The sequence below is a fragment of the Marmota monax genome, unplaced genomic scaffold (assembly GCF_021218885.2).
Source record: "Marmota monax isolate L192 unplaced genomic scaffold, Marmota_monax_Labrador192_F-V1.1 WCK01_AAM20220418_F8-fsc00025, whole genome shotgun sequence".
In the NCBI taxonomy this organism is placed as follows: Eukaryota; Metazoa; Chordata; class Mammalia; order Rodentia; family Sciuridae; genus Marmota; species Marmota monax.
In genome coordinates this window covers 10,361,173-10,385,408 of record NW_026691950.1, presented here as the reverse complement: position 1 = coordinate 10,385,408, position 24,236 = coordinate 10,361,173, and the positions used below count along the sequence as shown (strand labels likewise).

At 40.2% G+C, this 24,236-nt stretch overlaps 1 protein-coding gene across 3 annotated transcripts in view; it reads left to right on the top strand.

Annotated features, from left to right (window-relative positions):
- Usp46 (ubiquitin specific peptidase 46) overlaps nucleotides 1-24,236 on the top strand; it is a 63,193-nt gene that overhangs the window by 26,593 nt on the left and 12,364 nt on the right. For all 3 annotated transcript variants that reach the window (XM_046460346.2, XM_046460412.2, XM_046460271.2), the window contains 3 exons: nucleotides 2,887-3,100; nucleotides 4,442-4,671; nucleotides 18,026-18,102. In XM_046460346.2, coding sequence (XP_046316302.1) covers nucleotides 2,887-3,100; nucleotides 4,442-4,671; nucleotides 18,026-18,102 — 521 coding nt within the window. The remainder of the gene's footprint in view (nucleotides 1-2,886; nucleotides 3,101-4,441; nucleotides 4,672-18,025; nucleotides 18,103-24,236) is intronic.

Here is a 24,236-nt window from a genome sequence, read left to right as displayed (position 1 = left end):
TTATCATGGGGTGAGCTCTCCAGGCAGGCTTTGTTTCTGTATATATCAGTATAGCCAGAGTTCTGACACTGTCACCGGCTCATCAGTAGTGACTGGCTCATAATATAACCTGGTAGCGTGCCAGGAACAGGGACAGCTGTGGGGAAGAACCAGCACATGTTGCTCAGAATTGCTTGGCCTCACCTTTGCACTCTGCAGTAGCCCCTTGTATCTGGCTAGACTTCCAGGCTCTGCTTACTAAGTAGGTTGATGATAATCAAGGAGCAGGGCAGGTCACCCACCCCTCCTGAGCTACCCACCCCTTGTGAGTTTCCTTCCTCACCTGGTCCTTTCTCTCTGTGATGGAAGTTTGAAGTGACATCAAGTGTTAACTCATAAACACATGGTTTTCTGGAACAACTGCTCTGTGCATAGACTGCCAATGCCCAGGTCTGGTCAGTATTAGGGTAAGCTGGAAATATTCTCTGCAAGTAAATACAGCCTAGGATATAATGGAAAGAACAGTGGTTCCAGTGCAGTGTAGACCTGTGTTGGAATCCTGCCTGTGCTGTTCCCTGGCTGTGTGATCTGAACCTGCATTTTCCCATCTGTAAAATGGAGATCATAGTTTATACCCACTTGGGAAAAGGATGGATCAGTATAAGACCCTGAGATGAGACCGAGGCACATTGTGGACACTTGGCAAATTTTTGCCCCTTTTCTTTCCTAGGAGTTGTTCACTGGATCAGGGCCAAGCATTAAAGAATGTCTGGGTAAAAGTGAAACACTGAATAGAGAGGAAAGAAGAGAAGGTGGAAGGATTAATAAAGCACTAGAATATAGGGCATTGTGTGGGTGAAATACTGACTTCTAATTTTACTACAATTTTTTTAGCCATTGTGCCTGGGCCTCTGCTTAGCTCTGTGAAGATGATTATTGAAGTCATGGGAACTCTGCCTTGGCTAAGGAAAATACAAATGCAGACTATGAAGGAAAAAAAGAATTAAGGCCCCTTTCTAGTTTGTGGAAGAGTTGTGTCCTCTGTAGTTGTTACTTTCTTCATTTATGATCCCTCAAATGGTAATTTATGATGGTTCCAGCGTCTCTGTAAAAGGTTCATCTTCTGTTACATAATTGTGGTAAAGCAGATTAAAATATGTAAAAATAGGGAACGTTCTATCTCAGCTCCCATGGAGATGTCATGAAGGTGTGGCGGAGCCTGTGTTCCGCCTCAGGCAGAGGACCTGAGCCCAGAGCCAGTTCCGAGAAGGTGTCTGTGCCCTAGTGAGTCCTCCACTGCAGTTTGCAATCTGGGCTGTTAATCTTGTTACTTCCTTAGGGTCTTTCTTCCTGCTTATTTCACTGTGTAGGAGCAATTCTGAAGTGATGGTCTCAGCCGTGCTCTCCCACGGAGTCGGACTTAGTCACTGGGAACCGAGTGAGATAATGACTGTCTCCTCTGTACGCATAAGCTCAGTGTCCATGATTTCAAGAGGTATTAACATATTACTGTGTGGGCCCTAATCTGGTTATAGGAGACCGGGACTTGGGTGATACTGTACTGGGACAACTGCCTCCTTAGAAGAAATGAGGGAGGGTAATTTAGAAGGTAAGAAGTGGGAAGCTGGGAGATTGGTTTAAAGAGACTTTTTTTTTTTTTTTTGCCTCCTTTGCTCTGAAGTGAGGCATTGTGGTCTGAGGTAATGGGCAGGGGCACTGGACTCTTGAAAGAGGAGAAAGAGCCCCCCTTCATTTCAGGCTGATTCAGCTGGGCAGGTGGTTCCTAGTTCCTTCATTTCTTTTTAATTTGGGTTTAGTTTCCTTGTCATGAGAGTTTTGATGTGTTGTAAATGTGGCAACTTTTATCTGGCCAGCTGCTTTTATTGGTCTGCATATTGTGTAGATTTTTTTCTTCTCTTTTTCTAAGCACCAGAAGGTTTCATTAGACTCTTTTTTTTTTAAAGAGAGAGAGAGAATTTTAATGTTTATTTTTTAATTATCGGCAGATACAACATCTTTCTTTGTACGTGGTGCTGAGGATCGAACCCGGGCCGCACGCATGCCAGGAGAGCGCGCTACCGCTTGAGCCACATCCCCAGCCCTCATTAGACTCTTTATCTAAGCATAGGCAGAGTGCTTATTATTATTTTAGAGATTTTTATGGGTTAGAGAAGCACCAGAATTGTGTGTCTCCCCTTCTCTGTGGGGATTATGTTCCAGGACCCCCAGTAGATGCCGGAAACCATGGATAGTACTGGATATGTACTATGTTTTTTTCTATACATATATACTTGCGATAAAGTTCAATTTATTACACAAAGTTAACAACAATAATAATATCCTAATAAAATAGAACAGTTAAAACAATATATTGTAATAAAACCATCGGTATCATTGCTTTTTTTAAAAAAATGGCTTTGGAGCCATTATTAAGTAAAATAAGGGTAACTTGACCACAAACACTGTGGTACTGTGACAGTTAATCTGATAACTGAGATGGCTACTAAATGATGTATGGACTGGTAGCATATACAGCATGGATACACTGGGCAGAGAGATGATTCGTGGTCTTGGCAGGATGGCACAGGACGGTATGAGGTTTCATCACATGATCCTGAATGGATCACCATTGAAAACTGACATGTCCTTTATTTCGGTAATTTTCCACTTAATATTTTTGGTCTGTGATTGATTATAAGTAACTGAAACCATGAAAAGCAAATCACAGATAAGGTCCTTTCATTCCTTTCCCTCTTGATCAGGTAGTCACTGGTGTTTAGCTAACCAATTTTCTCATGTGGTGAGCTGGGCAGGTTCATGGATCCTGGCCTTCTCCTTCTCTCCTCCTGTTCCAGAGCTGGCTTTCCTCAGACAATGACTTGAACCACCCCTCTTGTCCTTTGGCAGTTTGGAAACACATGCTACTGTAACTCCGTGCTTCAAGCCTTGTATTTCTGCCGGCCGTTCCGTGAGAATGTGTTGGCATACAAGGCCCAGCAAAAAAAGAAGGAAAACCTGCTGACGTGCCTGGCAGACCTCTTCCACAGCATTGCCACGCAGAAGAAGAAGGTCGGCGTCATCCCACCAAAGAAGTTCATTTCAAGGCTGAGGAAAGAGAATGGTGAGTCAAGGTGGCGCATACTGGATTTAAAGCTCTAGAATAAGGGACGCTGACAGTTCTGTGCATCTTTACAATGAAAAGCCAACTTGGTTTCTAAAGGGAAAATAAGTATGGTCAACTATTCAAGTGTAATTTTTTAAGAAAAGTTATTTCTTCCTCTCTATCCATTATATATAACACAAAATTGGTTTGACAATATGCTTAAGAACTTAGATCCATCTCATGATAGAATAAATTTTTTTTTTTACTCTATTCTGAGTGGGATCTTTGTAAAAGGAAAATGGTCCATGGCAGCCTTCTGAGTGGGACAGTCATCAGATTAAATAGGCTGATGTAATAACTGAATAAAATAGTACTATTTTCTAAACTTGTCATAAGTGGTAAAGTAAGTGCATATTTCCTAATCAGAGTCTCTGCCGTTTTGAAGATAATACCTCATTTTTATTTGCCTAAGACAATTAAAGTCGATATCTATATGATAAGAATGTGCTGCCATCACCTGATTTTTCTGTCTTCTCTTTTGTGGGGGATATTTTGCACTGATAATATTTCTGACCAGGGAATTATTTGTCAGGGCAACTTGTGTTTATTCTAGATTTTGCTTTCCTCCAACAGACTTGCACGGTTAACCAGATGTTTACTTTACAAAGTCTTATTTAATTTGATTGCTGTCTTTTGAAGCTGTTGTGGTTTCTATGTACTAGAATACAAGTCACTCAGGGAGAGAAGGAAGCAAGCACTCCCAGTCCAGTGGTGAACATGATTAATAGTGGAGTTTCACAGCTGCATTCGTCTCCCAGTGAATGGTCCTGATAACAGGGAGCAGCAGGAGGCTTCTGGAGTCATTTGTAATTTGGTTTTAGAATAGTATCAGATAATGTGCTCACACATATTCCTCATCTCCCTTGTGTATTATATTTAAGCTGCTTCCTGGCTGGTCCAGGGTTTAATATGCTTTTTGGGAAAAGGCTCCAGGGCCCTGAAGAAATTACCCAGTGAATAATTGGTCATTGCGATCACATCATGTTGATAATTGGTATTTTATCAGATATATTGCCAGGCAATTTATGTTTTTCTCTAGAACAAATAAAAATTCTGCTCACTTTTTACATACATGACTATAGGGAGACAGAGGAAATTGGTTCTTTATGGCGGCAGAAAATAGAAATGAACAAAACTTTAGAAACTTACCCATTGAAGCCACGTGATAGAGATGAATCTATTTGTATTCCATACTGTCCACCCTTTCAATATAAAAATGGAAGTGTGGCATGTGAAACTATGCATCTCTGTTTGCCTTTTAAGAACCAGAGATAGAAATAATGACCTTCTCTTTTCCAGATCTCTTTGATAACTACATGCAGCAGGATGCTCATGAATTTTTAAATTATTTGCTAAACACCATTGCGGACATCCTGCAGGAAGAAAAGAAACAGGAAAAACAAAATGGGAAATTAAAAAATGGCAACATGAATGAACCTGCAGAGAATAATAAACCAGAACTCACCTGGGTCCATGAGATTTTTCAGGGAACGCTCACCAATGAAACCCGATGCTTAAACTGTGAAACTGTAAGTATTGGGGCGCTCTCATGAAACCTGCCTATGCACATTTAGGTGGGCAGTGCTGTGCATGAGTGCAGCATACTGCTATAGAACTAGCAGTTCCCTTCAGCATATTTGGAGGAGCTTATTAATGAATATGAAACTGAAGTGCAAACTTTGAGAAGCATGAATCCATCCAAGATGTCTCAGCTGGCTAATGCAGTGATGAGGCAGATCTTTTGAAATGCTGGATTGCTTCACGCCATGGACACTTTTAGGGTCTAAAAATTACATGACTGAATTGGATCATAACCATTTATCTTAAAAAATTTCGGTCATGTGTGATTTGGAACAGATCGTTGCCCCAACTTAAAGTGAGTCAGCTGTGGTTCAGTGGACTTGAAGTCAAAAGATTGACTCCTATTTTTCCAAAATAGAAAATTTCTACCACAGAGAGCTGAGTGGATAAGGCGAGTCACTCACAGAGCTGTTTCGAGGTTTGGGTGAGCTTATGTGTTTGGAAGGGTCTGGCACATGAGAGGTACTTAATGCTGATTGAATTTGAAAACATGTTCTCCAGAGCATGATACAGAATGGCGTATTTGCTTATTATATTTAATCTTTGTGAGTGTCCTCATGTATTGATATTTTAGAGTCCAGCTCTGGATTCAGGCTGCCTGGGTTTGTATACTGGCTCTGGCACAAGGTAGTGCAAATTATTCCTCTTTTCTGTCTCCTTATCTCTAAATTGGTGATTATGTGTGTGAGTGTGTGTGAGAGTGAGAGTGAGAGAGAGAGAGAGAGAGAGAGAGCGTGAGCGAGCGCCTGTTTCATAGGTTGCTGGGAGAATTAAATGAATCAGTCCTAATAAAGCACTTAGAACCATGTTGGCCCGTAATATCCATGCAATAAATGTCAGCTATTTGTTACAACTACTCACAACATAGAAAGTCTATGGTTTCATTAAGGGTCTCAGAGTTTCTTGATAGTATCTAAAAAAAATGTGTATGATTGTGCATTTTGTGGGACGGGAGACAGGTGCTTTTCAACAGATCTGCTAATGGCCCCTTAGTCTGGTCAGGCTGCTGTGACACAATGCTATAATGGGTGACTTAAGCAAAGAAAATTAGTTTCTCACAGTTCTGGAGTCTGGAAATCTGAGATCAGGGCGCTGGCGTGGTCTGGTTCTACTGAGGGCTCTCTCTTCCTGGCTTGGAGATGGCTGCTTTCTTGCCATGCCCCCACATAGTAGAGAGAGAGGAAGCCAGTTCTTGTGTCTCTTTTTTATAATGACACCAATCCCATCACACCCTTATGACCAAAAGACCCCACTTCCAGATACCATCCCTTTAGGGGTTAGGATTTCAATATCCATCTAGAGAGGACACAAACATGTAGTCCTTTGCAAGTTGTGACCTCCCCAAAATGGTTAAGAAATGTGGATTTAAACATCAACTTACATCTGTGTAAGTAGAGAAGCCTTTTATTTTTGGCAATCTTTCTAATGTTCTTTTTAATGGTGTTTGAATCAGTGTTCTGATTTCATTGTGGAAACAATTAGAAACCATAGCTAAGCAAATGGAGACTAAAAATTACTAGTAATCTTCCCATGCAGAGATGATAAATTTGTAAGAATTTTCTAAAAATTCTGACATATTAGCCCCACTTGCACATTTAAAAATATATCCTGCCCAAACATTTTCTGCACATAATTATTTATCTTGAGATCCTCCCATCCCCTTTTTTCATTTTCTCTCCCTTCCTCTGTCCCTTTATACCTTCTATTCTGGTAAAATTCAAATGAATATGAAGGTAGAATAGCTTAATAAATCCCACATATTCAGGATTAGTGATTGCTAACACTTTGGCCCATGTTGATCTTCTCTCCTTCCACACGCCTCCTCCCTCATTAAACTGGTTTATTTTTAACCAAAGTGCAAATAATCTTTCATTTGTAATTTTTTTTATTATTTGCATGTATCTGTAAAAGGAAAGAAGTGTTTTTATTTTTAAAAATGTGCAATACTTGGGGATGGGGATGTGGCTCAAGCGGTAACGCGCTTGCCTGGCATGCGCGGGGCGCTGGGTTCCATCCTCAGCACCAAATAAAATAAAGATGTTGTGTCCACTGAAAAACTGAAAAATAAATATTTAAAAATTCTCTCTCTCTCCTCTCTCTCTCTCTCTCTCTCTTTAAAAAAAAATGTGCAATACTGTTACCATACCTAAAAAGAATCCCTTTCCATCATTGTCCATTCAGCATTCAAGTTTTTATCGGTTGGTTAATTCTAATCACAATTCAAACATGGTCCATACATTTCATTTGGTCAATATGCATTCTAATCTACAGCTTGCCTTTACTTTCCTCTTTTCCCCCCCTTATAGTTAATTTAGTGACGAAATCAGGTTGTTTGTCCTGTAGAATATTCCATACTATAGACCCATCCTTGTGGTGTTATTTAACATGTATAATAAAATGGCACCAATCCCATCATGAGGGTTTTCTACCACATTTACCCAGAAATCCATTCCCAAAAGGATACCCCAGCAAGTCTTTTAACCATGTGCATAAGAAGACTTGTATGAGAAGGTTGTAGCAGCATTTTAAAGAATAAAGAAATATCCGCGTACCTGACACCTGGAGTAAGAAATGGAACATTATCAATAACTCTGAAGCCGTCCAAGTGTTTCATTGCAATTTAATTATTCTCTTAAATAATTATTCTCTTAACCCATTATTTTCAATTTTGTTATTAGTACTTGTTTTTCTTGATGGTTTTACCAACACATGCATGTTTATTGCTAGAAATTTAATTGTGCATGTTTATGACTTTTATATAGATGCCGTCATATTCTTCTACAATTGCTTTCATCATTGAAAGATCTAGTCATTTTTTTGTGTGCAGAATGGTTCGTTCATTTTCATCATTGTGCAGTATACTGTTTTGGAATATACCACAGTTTATTTTTCCATTCTTTTATGTTTAGTCTTTGACTTATTGACAGAGCTGCTACAGATCTTATACAAGTGTCTTCTGGTGCACATGGGCAAAGTGTTTCTAGGGTAGTCCTGTGGGGCATAGAATTGCTGAGTTATAGAGCCCATTTGCCTTCCAGTTTAATTAGGTAATGCCAAATTGTTTCTAATGTGGTGGTAAGTTTCTATAATAGATTTTCTGGTGTTGGCCCTGCCTTATATTTTTTTTGATAAACCAAACTTAGTTTTTATGTTTTTATATACATTGTTAGTTTTGAGATCTATTTTTTTTTTCTTTTTTAGGATTTTTGCAATGGAGTTTTTATTAGTGAGATTGATTTGAATTTTTCCTTTCTCATAGTGCACTGTCTATTTTTGGAGTCAACATCCTTATAAAATAAGTTTTCTTTTCTTTGGAAAAGTTTGTATACAGTTTGATCTGTCAGATGTTTGCTAGAACTCATTACCTACCTTACATCCTTTAAATATATAGTATGGCCTGTTTTGATGTTTTTATGAATGGCCATGTTGCCTCCCTCCCTTTTTTTTGTGGTGTTAGTGATTGAACCCAGGGCTCATGCCTGCTATGCAATTGCTCTACCACTGAGCTACACCCCCAGTTCCCCCCCACCAACCCCTCCCAGCCTCTGTAGCCTTTGTCTCTTGGTTTCTTTTGCTTAGTATCCCTCATGAGATTCATTTGTGTTTTGCATGATGCTGTAATTCATTCATTATCATTGCATATAGTATTCTGCTGAATGCATATACCACAGTTTACTAATCCACTTTAGTGTTGATGGATATTTGGTTCTCTCCAGTTTTGGTCAATTATGAACAATGCTTCTATGAACATTGTAATATTATAAACCCTGGTGCACATAAACTCAGTTTCTTTAGGATGTACACATGGAAGTAGACTTATTTGTTTATATCATATGCTTATCATTTATATCAGTTGAGAGTATCAGATTCTTAAAGCAGTTATACCAGTTTACACACCTAACGTGTGAGCACTCTCATTTTCCAACATTTTCGTTTCTCCTAAAATTCTCAGATGTCCTCACTGTTGCTAATCTATAACTGTTTTTAATTAAGTAAAAAAAAAAAAAAACGAAACAAAACAACAAAAAACATTTTTTTTCCACATCTGCTATGTAAAGGTAGGAGATGCTGAAGATACAATGATAGCCTTGTCTTTCTGGAAGTTCCATTATGAAGACGTATTAATGACAAAATGAGTAATTGGTTATGCAGTTACAGTCCCAAAATGCTGTGAAGGAGAAGTACAGTCTACTCTGTGATCATACAATATAGATATGAGAACAATGGGGTATCACACGTCTACATTTGTAACCAGGAAGTCTGCACCACACTGGTTGAATCCTTTTTGGTTGTCTTTGAAGTTAAAATTGCAGTTAAATCCATCTTGGCAATATTTCCATGTAGATTTTCAAGAAGACTCTGATGATTGGCTCAGTTTCTTTTTTGTCTATGAATAAGTGAGCCAATCCCAACAAACACAAATATTGTATCCTCAAATGTTGGTACTGCAAAGCAATTACCTGGCTTGTTATTTCCTGAAGGGTTACCATGGACAGGAAGCCTTTTGCCAGAGGATTCCTCCAAAAACTTTGAATCGTACCATAATATTTTTTATAATGGCAACTACACTGTTTGTGGTTGGTTTGTGAAAGTAGATGAGGGTGGGTGGCTGTGTTTTTCTGGAGAATGGGACAATCTTTAAAAATTATATATTTTTTCCACCTCGAAATGTGTAGATGATTTTTTCCCTCCCTGAAGTTACTTGTAGAATTCCCTCCATTTTCTTAGATCTTTCAACTGGATGGGATCCTAGAGTCATCTAATCCTTCTTCTGCCAGTGTCCCAGTCCCTTCTATGATGTCCTAGCCAGTTGGTCACCAGCATTGGATGGACCCCATCCAGAGGCTGGAACTCAATCTCCCAGGGATGCATTCCGTTTTTAGAAAGCTCTAGTTGTTCGAAAGCCTTCTGCTTTCTAAGAAAGCACATTGCCTGCAGGCTCTTCCTGTTGTAAAAAGCAGAGGACTTAGTGTTGAGGAAAAGCCAATGTGAAAGTTTTCCTTCAGAGATGAGAGACCTAGAGCCCTCTTTGAGGGAGGTCCCTTTGAGGACAGTCCTTGCCTGTGGCAGGCAGCTGCAGACAGAACTTTAGTCAGAATCGCCAGGACCCACACTTGTGAAATCTCTCAGTGGGATTAAATTGCCCTAGATCCTGAGCAGCAAATTAGCCCCTGGGGACACTGTGCCTTTTGTCCCGCCTCAGCCTCTTGTTCCTCCAATTGTGGAAAACCCTTGGACCACTCTTCAGGTTTTCAGAAAGCAATGATTTTGCCCCTAGGGTCTCACCCTTTGTAAGCATTGCTCATGATTGTAGTGCAAATGTCAGCTGTGGGATTTATGGAGACAAACTGTTTCTTTCTGCAATAGAGTTTTCCAAACTATTTTAAGGGGCAATTCATTGCTGACTTTTCCAGATAACCTTGATACAAGCACTTAAGAATTGGGGCTTGGGGATTTTCCACTCCAACTAAGAGTTCTCTTGGTCTATCCTTTGTTTGCTTCCAAAGATTTATTAGGCTAGTTGGAGTTTTATTTTGTTGTTAATTTTAATTTTTCCTCTTTTATTTCAGCTGAGTTTTTTTCTCTGCATATCTGTGGGTTTTCAGTGCTTTTACATGGCTTTAAGACCCATTTACATTTGTTTCTGAAGCCAAAATGTTGTTTAAGGAACTGCTGTTCCAAGTACCAATTTGCACCTCCTTATTGCTTTGTTTGCAAAGGTTCAAATTGATCCTATAGAGCATCTGAGGCCTTCACAGATGCAAGAGTAGGGCAGGTTGATGCATGGAGGTGCATCTTTCGCCCAGTGGAGAGTCCCAGTCCCAGGGTTTCAGATGGGTGGAAGTGGCCTCTTTTCTCAGCCAACCCTTTGGTACTACCTCCAGCCAGTACACTGTCAGGTCATAGTTGAGCAGTGCAGAACCTTGTCACCTTTTCTACTAACTCAGGAAAGGAATATGGAGATTTAGAAGCACATTTGAATATAACTTCAATTATTCAAGAATTTAGCAAAACTCATGATTTGTATGTATGGTCTATACATTCATTTGTTCTATTAACTGATATATAATTAATTACCTTAAAATGAAGAGCAAGTAGGGTCTCTTCTGTTCCTTTTAAGCTGGAGTGTTTGGGTTCCATGCCCAGAATGAGGGGAGAAAGGAGAATAAGATGTAGCTTGTTCTTACTGAGAGTATGGGGTCTCTTAGTGATATATGTTTCCTTGGGGACAAGCTGTATTTTACCTTAGACCAAAGCTCTGTGTGTAGGAAGAATATGTTTTTTTTTTTTTTTTTTTTTCTGGAAGCTTTTTTTAGGAGAGAGAAGGACACCCCAGGACCCTCACCCCCAATTTTTGCTTGATCACTCATTGCTTCTGATTGACACTCTGGCGCAGGGAAAGGGAAAAGTCCATAGAGGAAGGCTGTTTCCGCTGGGTAGATTGACCTGAGCACTACTTTCTCACATTCTAAATTTAGAAGTACTTTGAATTTGGAATTGAAAAAGGTACAGTAACTTTCTTCAGTTAGGTAATGAGATTTTTACCTTTTATTCCTCTTCCTGAAATCATTATTAGAGAAAAAGATTGGCTTCTAGTAGGACAATTTTTTATTCTTGTGATTTTTTTTTTCATTACAAAGTAATGCTAGTTATCCAACTTCTGTATGATTCCAGTTGGCTGTAATCCTTTGGTTTTCTCCCAGAGAAGGTCCATTTAGGTAAAAATAAATAAATAAATAAACAAATAAATTACTAATAAAAAATAGAATAACTTGTGGTTTGTTGAAAAAACAAATAAGAATATATGAAAAAGAAAATCATTCATATTACTGCCACTCAGGTGCCACTGCTCATATTTAGACATCTTTCTGTTTGTTCAGTTACTTTTTCACTTAGTGAATATTTATTGGGCATTTACTAAAAACTGGAAGTTATTTAGGTACTAGATATAGCAGTTGAAATAGAAAAGATGGTTCTTGTTCTTTCATTTATTAATATACATATATAAAACTGTAAATTTCCCTTTACTGTTTTAACTGAATACCATAGATTTTTATATTATATTTTCTTTATCATCAGTTCAAGTATTTTCTAATTTCTCTTGTGTTTTTTTTTTTTTTCATTTACCCATGCATTAATTAGAAGTATGCTTTTTAATGTCTAAACATTGTGGATTTTCCTAGATGTCCTGATGGCGTTGATTTCTAATTTTGTTGTGGTTAGAGAATGAATATATTTAGTATCATTTCAGTCATTTTAAATTTACTGAGATATATTTTGTGTTCTACACATGGCCTTTCCTGGTAGGTGTACCACATACACTTGAAAATGGGGTCTTCCAACCTCAAAACTATTGACATTTTGGCTCAGATAATTCTTTGTTCTTGGGGGGTTGCCCTAAACGTTATAGGATGTTTAGCAGCATCTCTGTTTTCTATCCAGTAGATGCCAGTGGCATCTGCCAAGATGTGACAATGGAAAACGTCTCCAGGCATTGCTAAGTGTTTCCTGAAGGCAAATCAGTTCCCCTTGGCACCTGTCCCTGCCCCCACTTTCATTAAGGGGGGTTGGACCCAGGGGCATTTTACCACTGAGTTACAACCCCAGTCCTTTTTATTTTAAGACAAGTTTTTGCTGAGTTGCTGAGGGTCTCACTAATTTGGTAAGACTGGCTATGAACTTGAGATGCTCCTGCCTTAGCCTCTCCAGTTGCTAGGATTACAGGCATGAACCACTGTAAAATTTCCCCTGTTGAGAATCCCTGAGTTGAATAAAATGTGCATTGTGTAGTTGTTGGGTGTAATATTCTTTGTCAGTCAGATGTGGTAGTTGATAAAGTTATTCAGATCTTTGATGTCTTTGACTACCCCCCACCCCAGCTTTTCTATCAGCTGCTAAGAAAGGGCTGTTAAAATACCTAACTGTGTGGGATTGTCTTATTTCTCCTAATTCTGTCAATTCTTGCTTCATGAATTTTTAAACTTTTAAAAAATGACTTTGTTGTGGGACAATTTACATACCGTGAGATTCATCTCCTCAGTGATCTTTTAGTAATTTGCATATTGTGCAACTGTCAGCTTCACCTAGTGTCTGAACATTTCCACCAATAAGACGGATCTCTTGTACCTGGCTGTTAATCCCATTCCCTGCACCAGCCCACTATGAATCTCCTTTCTGTCTTAGAGAATCGCCTTTTCTGGATGTTTCATGTGAATGGAATCAGTCTTTTGGACCTTGACTTCTTTGGTCTACATAACTTTTTGGAAGACCAAGTTTCAGTGGTTCTTTCCTTTTTATTGTTGAATACAGTTGAGCTTCATGTATTTTTTAGGCTCTGTTGTGAGGAGCCTTCATGTTTGATTGGTATATTCTGATAATAAATTGACCCTTTTGTCATTAGGAAATGTTTTATTCTCATAATAATTTTGTCTTAAAATCTGTTTTACTTGATAATTATATAACCCCTCTCCATACTTATTCTAATTATTTGCATAGTATTTTTTTCCTAACCATTTATTTTCAATCTATATTTTTATATTTAAAGTTTAGCTCTTGTAGGCAGCATATAATGGGTCTAGCTTTTTTTGTTAAATCAATTTATCAGTTTATTTCTTTTATTTGGAATTTTTAGTTCATTAATATTTGCTATAATTATGACATATTTAGGTGTGGGGCTACCATTTTATTATTTGTTTTCTGTGTGTTCTCTCGGATTTTTTTTTTCTCTTTTTATTTCTGGATTATTGGAATATATGTGTGTGTGTGTGTGTGTACACATACATATACATATATTTTACAATTCCTTATTAATTTTTCTCTTTGCCTTTGTTCTCAGTATTACCTGTGGGCGTGCACATGTGTAAGTTTAGTGGTTGTGTTAGAGGTTGCATTCCACATTTTTCACAGTCTGCAGTTCATAATGCTACTATTCCAGATAAATATAGAAGATTTATAAATGTGTAGGTTCATATTCCCTCTGCCCTCACCTTCCCTTGTTCTTTATGTTATGTAGTTATACGTATTATATTTGTGTATGGTAGGAACCCCACAGGACAATAATTTTTTCTTTAAAAATTTTCATTAAAAAAGAGGAATAAGAGGAAAAAAGCCCCCAGCGCCCCCCCCCAAACAAACAAAAACAGAAAATTCGTATCTTTTGTGTTCACACATGTGTTTACCATTTTGATGCTCTTTATCATTCCTCTCCATCCCCTACCGCCTATTGCTGGGAATTGAACCTCTGGCGCTTAACCACTGAGCCATGTCCCCACCCCTTTCTATTTTTTATTTTGATTCAGGATCTCTAAGTTTCTTAGATCCTTGCTAATTTGCTGAAGCTGGCCTTGAACTTGCAATCCTCCTGCCTTAGCCTCTGGATTTGCTGGGATCATAGGTATGCACCGCTGCCCCTTGCCTCTTTGTTTCCTTTTGAGGATCTGAGTTTCTTTGGCTGAAGAACTTCCTTTAATTTTTCTTATAGTGCAGAAATTGTCAATAACGAGTTCTTTCTTTGTGCCTTCATTCATGAAGAATTTGTTAGTGGGATATAGAAGATGGTATTAAAGATATCCTTCAAACTCTTCTGGCCGCCATGGTTCTGAGAGGTCAGCTACTAATTGAATCATTCTCTTCTGTGAAGTTGCCCTTTTTATCTTGATGGTTAAGATTTGCTTTTTATCTTTGGATTTCAACAATGTACCTCTAATATTTCCTGGTGGCCTTCTTTGTAAGTATCTTGTATATATTTTTGTATTTTTCTTGAGTATGTTGAATCTAGTAATATATGTATTTTATCAAATTTGGGAAATGTATAGCCATTATTTTTTCAAATAGTTTTCCTGTATTATTCTCTTCTTCTCTTCTAGGACTCTGTTTGTATGTACAATATTATAAAAAAGGCCCTGAGTATTTGCTAATTTTTACTGCAATTTTTTTTTCTTTCTTTTAGTAGATAATTTCGGTTGATCTGTCTTTTAGTTCACTTGCTCTTTCCTCTGTCATTTCCAATTTGCTCTTAAGTTGATCCATTGTGTTTTCCAGTTCTGGAATTTCCATATGATTCTTATTTTATTGTTTCTGTGTTTCTTCCAGGATGTTATAGTTTTTGATTCATCATGCATGTATTTTCTTTTACTTTACCAAAGGTAGTCATAATAGCTTCTTTACAATCCCAATCTAATAATTTCAACATCTGGGTCATTCTAGGATTGGTCTCACTTGATTTTCTGTTAAGAATTTCTTCCGTTTTCTTGGTTCTTTGCATATTGTAAGTTTGGATCTTGTTTAGAACATTCAGACTTTTAAATTACAGAGACTCTGGATTCTATTATTTTTCTTCAATGAGTATTGAGTGCCTTTAGTAATAAGTCCGGAAATCATCTTGACTCAACGAATGGACAACAAATTCTACTTATTGGATGGCTCAAATCTTGGATCAGGCTGTCCCCCAGCTGAGCTGCTTTGTACTCCATGCTGAGCCGCAGATGGGTAGCTCAGTGGTCAACCAGATGTGGGCAGAGGTGGTGATACCATCTCAGACTCTTTCCCTTCTTTTCAGTGGATGTTATTTCTCAGATTTAGGCTTCTGGATCCCAGATCAGAAAGACATTTCTCCCCACAAATCCCGGGTCCCAGGTGTGAAACCACAAACGTGGGCCATCATTCTTCCTCCGAGCATGTGTCCCCATCTGCTGTTTCAGCTCATTCTCCAACACTTTCAGGTGCCTGCCTTGAGTTTATGGTTATCTGAGTGTGTCCTATCTGGAGGAGTCTTGGTGTGCTAAGATCTTTGTTATTACTGAAGCCAGTCTTTTGAACTTTTCATTTAAGTAAGGGAGAGACAGATAGTAATCAAACAAAAAATTACATATAACATAAAGTGATCAAATCAGTTCTCTATTGCTTTATTATAAACCACCCCCAAAACTCTGAAGCTTAAATGAAACTGTATTTATTATTATAACCCATACAGCTGTGGGTTGGCTAAGGGCTGCTCTAGGCTGGGCTTGGCTGAACTTGTGTGTGTGAGGGTCAGTGGGCTCACTCATGACTCTGCAGGTTCCCCAGGGTCTTGCTCTAGGTTGGGCTTGTCTCGGGTGCTTTAGCTGACTCTCTTCTTCATGGATCTCCATCTCCTTGAGAACAGCAGGCTAGCCAAGACTTCTCTGTCCATCTTGTGGCCATGGTGTAAGTGCAAGAGAGCAGTTTCACACATGCTTATTTCAGTCTCTGCTTATAACACGTCTTCTGAAACCCCCACTGACCACAGCAAGTCACATGGCCACACTCAGCATCAAGAATAGGGCCACATAATCGCCTCTCAATGAGAGATCTGTAGTCATGTGGCAATGAAGTCAACATGGGCAGTGGTGAAGATTTGGGGCCATGAATTCTGCAACTGCAGGAATAAGTGCCTAAGAAAAAGGATGATAGAGAGCCATAAGGGAATAGATGTATGTGTATAAACATACAGAGGTCCTTTTTATTTTTTTTAAAGGGTTTTTTTTTTTTTCTTTTGGTGTAGATGGACACAACACAATGCATTTTATTTTTATGTGGTACTGAGGATCGAACCCAGGTCCTACCCATGCCAGGCAAACACTCCACCGCTGAGCCACAATCCCAGCCCCACACAGGTCCTTTTTAAAAAATTATTTTTAGTTGTAGATGGGCACAATACCTTTATTTTGTTTTTAGTTTTTTGTGTGTTTTCTTTTTTTTAAATGTGGTGCTGGGGATCAGACCCAGTGCCTCATGCGTGTTAGGCAAGCCCTCTACCACTGAGCCACAACCCCAGCCCACACATGTCTCTTTAATATAAAAATTGGAACTAACATGTACTTGTATAGCTTACTTTTTCATTCAGTGTTGTAACCATCATGTAAATCATTTTCAGCCTTTTGACCATTTTAGGTGATGTAAAATTTTTTACCCTCCTCCATTTATTGGGCACTTACCTCCCCATCCCAACCCTTGCCCCTGGTACTGGGGATTGAACCTAGTGCACTCTACCCGTGAACTATATCCCCAGCCCTTTTTATTTTTTATTTTGAGACCGGTTCTCACTAAGTTGCCTAAAGTGGGCTTGAATTTGTGCTCCTCCTGCCTCAGCCTCTCAGGTTGCTGGGATTGCAGATATGCCCCACCAAGCCTGGCTTAAGTGCTTACTTTTTAGAGTACTTTACATGTATTATCTGATTTCATCCTTACAGTGACCTTATGAGGTATATATTGCTACTGTCCCCACTTTACAGATGAGGAAGCCGAGGCACAGAGAGGCTAAATAACTGGCCCCGAATCATATACACTTTATAAGAGGCAGGGGTAGGATGTGGATCTGGGCAGTCTGTCTCAATGTCCATTTTTGTGCATACTTACAAAAGTACCAAAGGGTGTGCCTCCAAATGTCAGTATTTCCTTAGATAAATTCCAGAATTTGTGGTAATAGTGGAGTTGCCTTTGAGGAAGTGTGATTTCCATTCTGTTGCCAGTTGACTGAGCACTTGAAGGTTGTTTTGCTGAGCCCACTTGTCCCTCCCACTCCAAGAACAGGACAGTAAAACCCCGGGGTTGTTGGCAAATGAGTGGAACATAAGCACTAAAGCTTCAATAAGAACGAGATCCAGAGCTGGTGTGGTGTGACCTGTGCAGGGCCGAGAAGCAGGTGGGGCCTGTGAACTGGCTCAGCCCGTGCAGGGTTCAGCATGGCGCTCTACGTGAGCCAGGGATCCAGGCCAGCTCCTGGGCTGAGCCTCACACAGACAGCACAGGGCTCTGTAGACAATGAGGACAGCTCGGTGTGTGTGTGTGTGTGTGTGTGTGTGTTTACTGTGGCTGTCCACCACCTGAACAGTGAGGCACGGGAGGCAGGGCGTGAATTCAAGAGACTGACAAAAGGTGAAACAACTTAAAGAAGGGGTGATCCTCTGCGAAGTAAATTTTCCAGGTTTTGTCCTTTTTCCACTTGCGTCATTCTGCCGGGCAGGCTGTTCGGATGTTTGTCTGATACTTCCTATGTTAAAACAATGGGGCAGACGTCGGGAGAGGAAGAAATCTCATTGAGATTTAATTATTGAAGATTTTGAATCAAAATTGTGATAGAGATGAGGTTGACCTGAGAATCAGGTTTTCTCTAGATTGGGTGGTTTTGGAGGTAACTGCTTCCAGTGCATGTGCGTAGCCACGGGTGGACTCGTACCGCAAGGATGGTGTTGGATTATCTGTGCGTGTTCAGAGTTTTAAGCTACAGTGTCTACAATGTATTTTGTGCCTAATGCATTTTTTCTTTTTTCTTTTCTTTAGGTTAGTAGCAAAGATGAAGATTTTCTTGACCTTTCTGTTGATGTGGAGCAGAACACTTCCATTACCCACTGTCTGAGGTAACCTTATGACTTCTGCCTGTGTTTTGAGGCTAGTAAAAAAATGGAGAAATATGACCCTGTATTTTTAGGACATAATCTTCCATACTTTTAAACCAGTATAATCCTATTATTTTCTATTTCTTCTTTCCAAAGAGAGATTCAAAATAAATATATGTGTTCTGAGAAGAGTCTTACAAGCAGTGAGAGGATTGGGTAGAAGTCATCAGTCATTAAATTTAAAAAATAAAATTGTGATCTTTAAAACACAGAGGACCACTTTTGGCTTTCTGCAGTCTCTTTCTTTGTCTTATGCTCACTTATGTAAATAAGTTAATAAATATTACAGATACCTATCATTGCTCTTTCTTTTTCTGAGGTAATGTCTTCTATTATTTAAAAAATTACGCACTTTGAGAACCAATGAGGGAATTGCCTTCTCCTCCATCTTTTTAGTATTCTGTGGAGCTCATTCATGGAGAGTACTTCCTCCTCATTAGCCCTGAGAGAAGGTAAGGAGCCCAGAGTGTGGGCATGCCTATCCAGGAGTACTGTCCATACATGTGTTGACGCGTCTATTGAAATGTGCTCAGAGTCGTTATGTAGACAAGACCATAGCTCTTGCACAAGAGGACGTGTGTTCTTGCAGTTTTCCCAGGCCCTGTTGTGGACTTGGGGGCAAAGGAAGGACTACCACCTCAGCCCCCTGCTCCTTCAGCACTTACATTCTAGTGGACACACACAGGAGAAATAGCCCGCCCAGGAAGTGGCTGTGATGACAATGCTAGTGTAGACTGAGTGGCCAGGGTGGGCCTCCCGCACAGAGTGTCACAGCTTTTTATAGTGTCGTCACAGGGCACTATTGATCTGTGTCAGTAAGGCTCAGGTGACAGGATTGTTCTTTCAGATACTTAGGTTCCCTGGAACCTTTAGAATAGATTCAAGGGACTTGCTGCGTTGGTTGCCTGGTAGAACAACTTTCAGAGCAGAGTTGTCCCCCCAGCTGAGAAGAACTGTGGGGATGGGAGCAGGGTCTGATCACTTCCTGTTACCCAGGGCTCAGAGGCTCCTCACCTCCAGTGGACAGTTCCCTATCAGTTTGGTATTTAGCTCTTGTCTTCGTAGGTACAGGTGAGAAGGAGGAATTTGTTGTCTCTTTTGTGTGGTGTGCTATGGACTAGGACAGCCTCTTTTTCTTCTGCCTGGTTCTGTTCATGGCACATATTCCCAGCATTCCTGTGGGAGAAAAGGCACTTTTGATATCCCCAAGGTTTCGTGATCACAGGATGTGAGAAATGTTAAGTTTGAATGGATGTTAGCAGATGAGGAGATGGAGGAAAGGCATTATCTGCCCATTCCTCTTCTTGGAGGAAGTTTGGGGTTGGGCAAGTTGACTCTTTCCTTTCCCTTTTGGGAAATCCTAAGGGAAGGAAGCGGTGGCTGTAACTCTGAGATCCGCCAGGTAAAGAACTAGGTAGCTTTGACCTTTGGGGAGCTGTGTTATAAAGAAATTAGTCCAGACTTGTTTCCATGCTTTCTTTTCCTGGAGAAAAGTATGCATTGGTCTGTATGCAGGACCAATGGAGAAAGCAGGGTAGAGGCATTTGGAAAGGTTAAAGTTGGGATGGGTAAGTGTGTAATAGCCACCGAATGCCTTTAAACATCATTAGATCCACATCTGAATGGGCCCTTCAGGCCAATATTCCTGACAGCACACTTGACCTTGACCTTCTCACCTTATCTACCCACATGTGGACATCTTAAGAGAAGCTCTCTGCTGTTGCCATTCACCATTGAGTTCTGTGGCAGCTTTCAGCCTGTCCCACCAGAAAGAATTCCCACTAGGGAATGAGCAATTTGAGCTGGCCCAGTAACTTTTTCTATCTCTGAGACTAACGAGAAGGAATGATGTTGGTCTTTCCTGGCCTCTTTAATGATTTTATTTGGCTTTTATTCTTTTTTTTTCATTTGTTTTTAAAATTAGCCTATGAATTTTCTTGAACATTATCTCCACACATCTCTTATGATGTGTTATTTTGGTCTTTCAAGTTATTTTAATTTTTTTTTTAATAAATCAAACTAAAATTGTGGGATTTGCTAGGTGTGGTGGTACACATCTGTAAACCCAGCAACTTGGGAGACTGAGGCATGAGAATCTCAAGTCCAAGGCCAGCCTCAGCGACTTGTACCCTGTCTCAAAGGGGGGAAAAAAAAACAGAAAAAGAAAAGGGCTGGGGATGTAGTTTAGTCATGAAGTGTTCCTGGGTTCAATCTCCAGTGCCAAAAAGATAAATAAGTAAAAGTTTGGGAACTAAATGAAAGATTCCTGCCACCTCCTCCCAGAAGGGGTGTAGGTGAAGATTACAGTTATTTTCACTGAACTTTAGTCCCAGAGAAATGGTGTAACAGTGGTTAAATTCAGGATACAGATCTAAAGAAATTTTAAATCCATACTGTGGCAGAGCTATAATTCTGATATTTCAAATCCCAGGTCTGTGTTTTAGACATGATAGGAAGACACTGAAAGGTTTTTTTTTTTTTTTTTTTTCCTTTTTGAAAGAGTTTAGGGATGTCCTCAGGCAAAAACTTAAAACATGTGCAGTTCATCTTAATTGTCCTTGCCATGCCTTTTTGATAGCTTTTGTCTTCCCCTTGAGTGCCTTCTCCTTTCCCTGTGGCTCCTTCACAGAAATTCACATTTCTCTTCAAAATGTTCAGTGCCCCCAAATCACCTTCCACTTCCTCTTGTGTTCCCCTCACTTAAAATCCCCAGCATCAGGACATGGGCCATGTGTTAGAGGAAAGCAGCCTTTTAATTGTCCCAAAGCCCTTTCTATTTGAAAAATTAATATTCATTAAAAGAAATTTCTTTTCTACTTATTTTGAGAAACTTCTTTCACATACTAAGTTTGTGTACATGCATTCCTATTGCTAATCTATTGGTTTCTCCCTTCTGTTTCTCTGATCTGTGTCCATTTGGTTATTATTGATATATAGTATTTCATAGTATCAGACACATAAATATTTATGGATTTCTTTCTTTAAAATTGCTATAGTACTTGAATTAGTACTTCTCAAAGGTTAGTGTGTATCAGAATCAGCTGGGGAAGTTAGTAAAACTAGAGGCCCAGACCATGTTCAAGAACTTCTGAGAGTCTGGGCCTGTCTTTAAAAATATTCTGGTGATTCTGATACTACCAAGTCAGAACCTCTGCTCTAGCTCCTTGCTACTAAGTACTGGCACCTTGGATATCACCTGGCATCTCATTAGAAATGCAGAATCTCAGGTCCCCACTAAGACTCAATCAGAATCTGCATCTTGACAAGATTACCCAGGGGCTTCAGATGCCTGCTAACATTTGGGCCGCCTGGCGACCGCCGTTCCGAGCCCTGGCAGCACACTGAAACTGTGGGGGAGTTTGAACAGCAGTGCCTAGGTTTACCTGGAGAAATTCTTGTGTATTTGGGGTCGTGCGTGGAAAGAGGCAGGGAGGGCGGAATGGAGTAATGAGATTTGTAAACAATCCCCACGTGATCTAAAATTTAGAGCAAAGCTTCCTAGTGGCAGGGAACAGGGCAACCGGGGCATGTTGGTCCCCTCAACTCCTGGGTGAATGCGCAGAGGTTGGCACCAACAGAGCCCCATGGTGGGAGCAGCTGCATCAGTTTACACAGTGTGCTTCTCAAACTGTGTCCATTTCCACGTGGATTCTGACATGAAAATTATCAGAAAGCGTTGATGGAGAATTTCTTTTATACAAATCAGTTTTTGAACTATTATGTTGAATTAGTTTAGATTTTAATTGAAAATGTATTAAATATAGACATTAAAACTTGGACAGGGTAGCTGTCTGTATGATATATAATTGCCTTTCTGTGTGGGAACGTGGTCTTTGTCCATTTAATCCATTCTTGTGTATGTGTTTCCATAAGGTCTTATAGTTTCCTTTATTAAGGTGGGCATTTCTTATTAGATTTGTTCCTAGAGTGTATCTTTAAATAATGTTTGCTACTATAACTCTTTTGAAAGAAATGAAAAGGGCTTTGTGCCCTATCCCCCTCCCTGTACTCCTGTAATGTATCAAAGAGCTCTGCCATCTCCCTCCCCTTTGACTCTCTCCTTGAAAGTACCTTCCATCTCTGTGGCTCACTTTGCTTCTGGCAATCATCAGCCTATACCAATAGACCTGTTCTGCCTTAGTTTGCTGCTGTTCAGCCCCTTTTCCTGACCCACCCTCATTTTCCATTTCTTAACTCAAATACCAATAGAGCATCACCGTGTCTTTTGTGGCATGGGCTTCCAGCCAGCTGGAACTGGGCATGATGGTGATCCCTTGTAAACTGGGTCTTTAAATCAGTATAGGTTGAGCATCCCTTATCAGAAATGCTTGGGCCCAGAAGTGTTAAGGATATGGGGATTAGGGATGCTTTTCCTGTACTAACCTCTACTTATCTGGGCCTACAGAGAACATTTTTGGAGACATGAGGATAGAAAGTGTTTAATTCCTTATCTTTGCTGTGCTTTCCTTGGCTGTGCTGATATGGAGGCTTGTCTGTGGGAGGTGTTCCATGGACATGAATCTTCACTGAGGCCTGTCCTCACCTCCAGCTGCGCAGCTCCGCCATCCCACTCCAGCCAATCCCGTGCAACTAAAACACAATTTCACAGCGCTGACTCAATTAAAGTTCTTCATTCAGCTAATTTTGAGTCTGTTTATGCACTAAGCACTTGAAATCTGAAAGTTGAATATAATTGCCTTCTAAATGGTTTCCTTGGCTTGCAACCCCCTCTGTCCTTCTCTGCTGCCCAAAGTGGCATTTTTCTAAAGTATTGTCTGATGATGGCTTTTCCTTGATGAGAGCTGTTGGTGGCCTGCAGAGCCACAGGGTCCATGACAGCCTCATGGTAGCGTCCTGGGGACTGTGCTACTCACTGCAGAGGCCATTCCTGCCACATCCCCACCCCATGTTCTCACCTTACCTTTGTGCCTTGTGTCCCTGCCTCTGCGCTGTGGCGTTCCTTTGCTGTTGTCCCCTGGCACACATTCCTTCTGTGAGAACCTAACTTGGATTTTGCCCATTGAGGAAACAGCCTGAATTTCTCCAGATCAAGTTCATCTCTCTTTTTTCTGAACTGTTTCCCTTTCTGTCTTTGGTTGTTCATTCATATGGCAGTGAGTGAGACAAAGCCACTGCCTGCTTACAGGAGAGGCAAGTGACCAGATGAACAGAAGGAAGGTTTCAGATGGGCAAACAGGTGCTGAAAAAAACCAGACAGCCACATGGTAGGGGCTGGGTGGTCAGGGAGGTCCTCTCCAAAGAGCATAGTTAGGCTGAGCTCTGGCTAGCCAGCCCAGCAGCCATGCCAGCCTTGGAGAAGAGCTCTGGGTGCTGAGGAAGTAGCAGGGCTAGAAGAGTATAGCCTGAGGCTCCCACAGCTGAGGCAAAGAGGTCAGAGGAGTAATGGGCCCTCATGACCACAGCCTGCAGCTATGGCAGGGAGTTTGACTTACTCTTCAGTGCTGCGGGCAGAGTAACTATGTGTATAGCTTGTTGTGATTTTTTTTATGGGGGGTGGTACTAGGAATTGAACACAGGGGCACTTTACCACTGAGCCACATCCCCAGCCATTTTTATTTTTTTATTTTGAGAAAGGGTCTCACTCGGTTGCTTAGGGCCTCGTTAAGTTACTGAGGCTGACCTTGAACTTGAGATACCCCTACCTCAACCTCCCACGTCACTGGAATCACATGCATGTGCCACCATGCCCGGCCCATATCCATTGCTTTATGTCTTGGCCACACCAAGCATTTCATATGATCAGTGGCTCATTTGCACATGGCTCTGTTAGTCTATGAGTTATATGAGGGCAGTTATTCTCTGTGAATCCCCAGGACCTAGTCCAGAGGACTGTTTAGGGTTATAAGGAATGAGCAATTTGTGTTTTCTTTGATTTTTTTTTTTTCTGTGTAGAGCCATTAACGCCCATTTAAATGCCATTTTCTATTTAATAAAATCTGATCATTCTGGTAGTAGGACACTCTGAATAAGGAAATGTCACAAGTATTTTCAAAACCATAGAGTATTATTATATTCTCAATGTTCTTTTTCAGTCTTTTGAAACAGACCACAAAAATGTTAAGTAGAATCTTGAC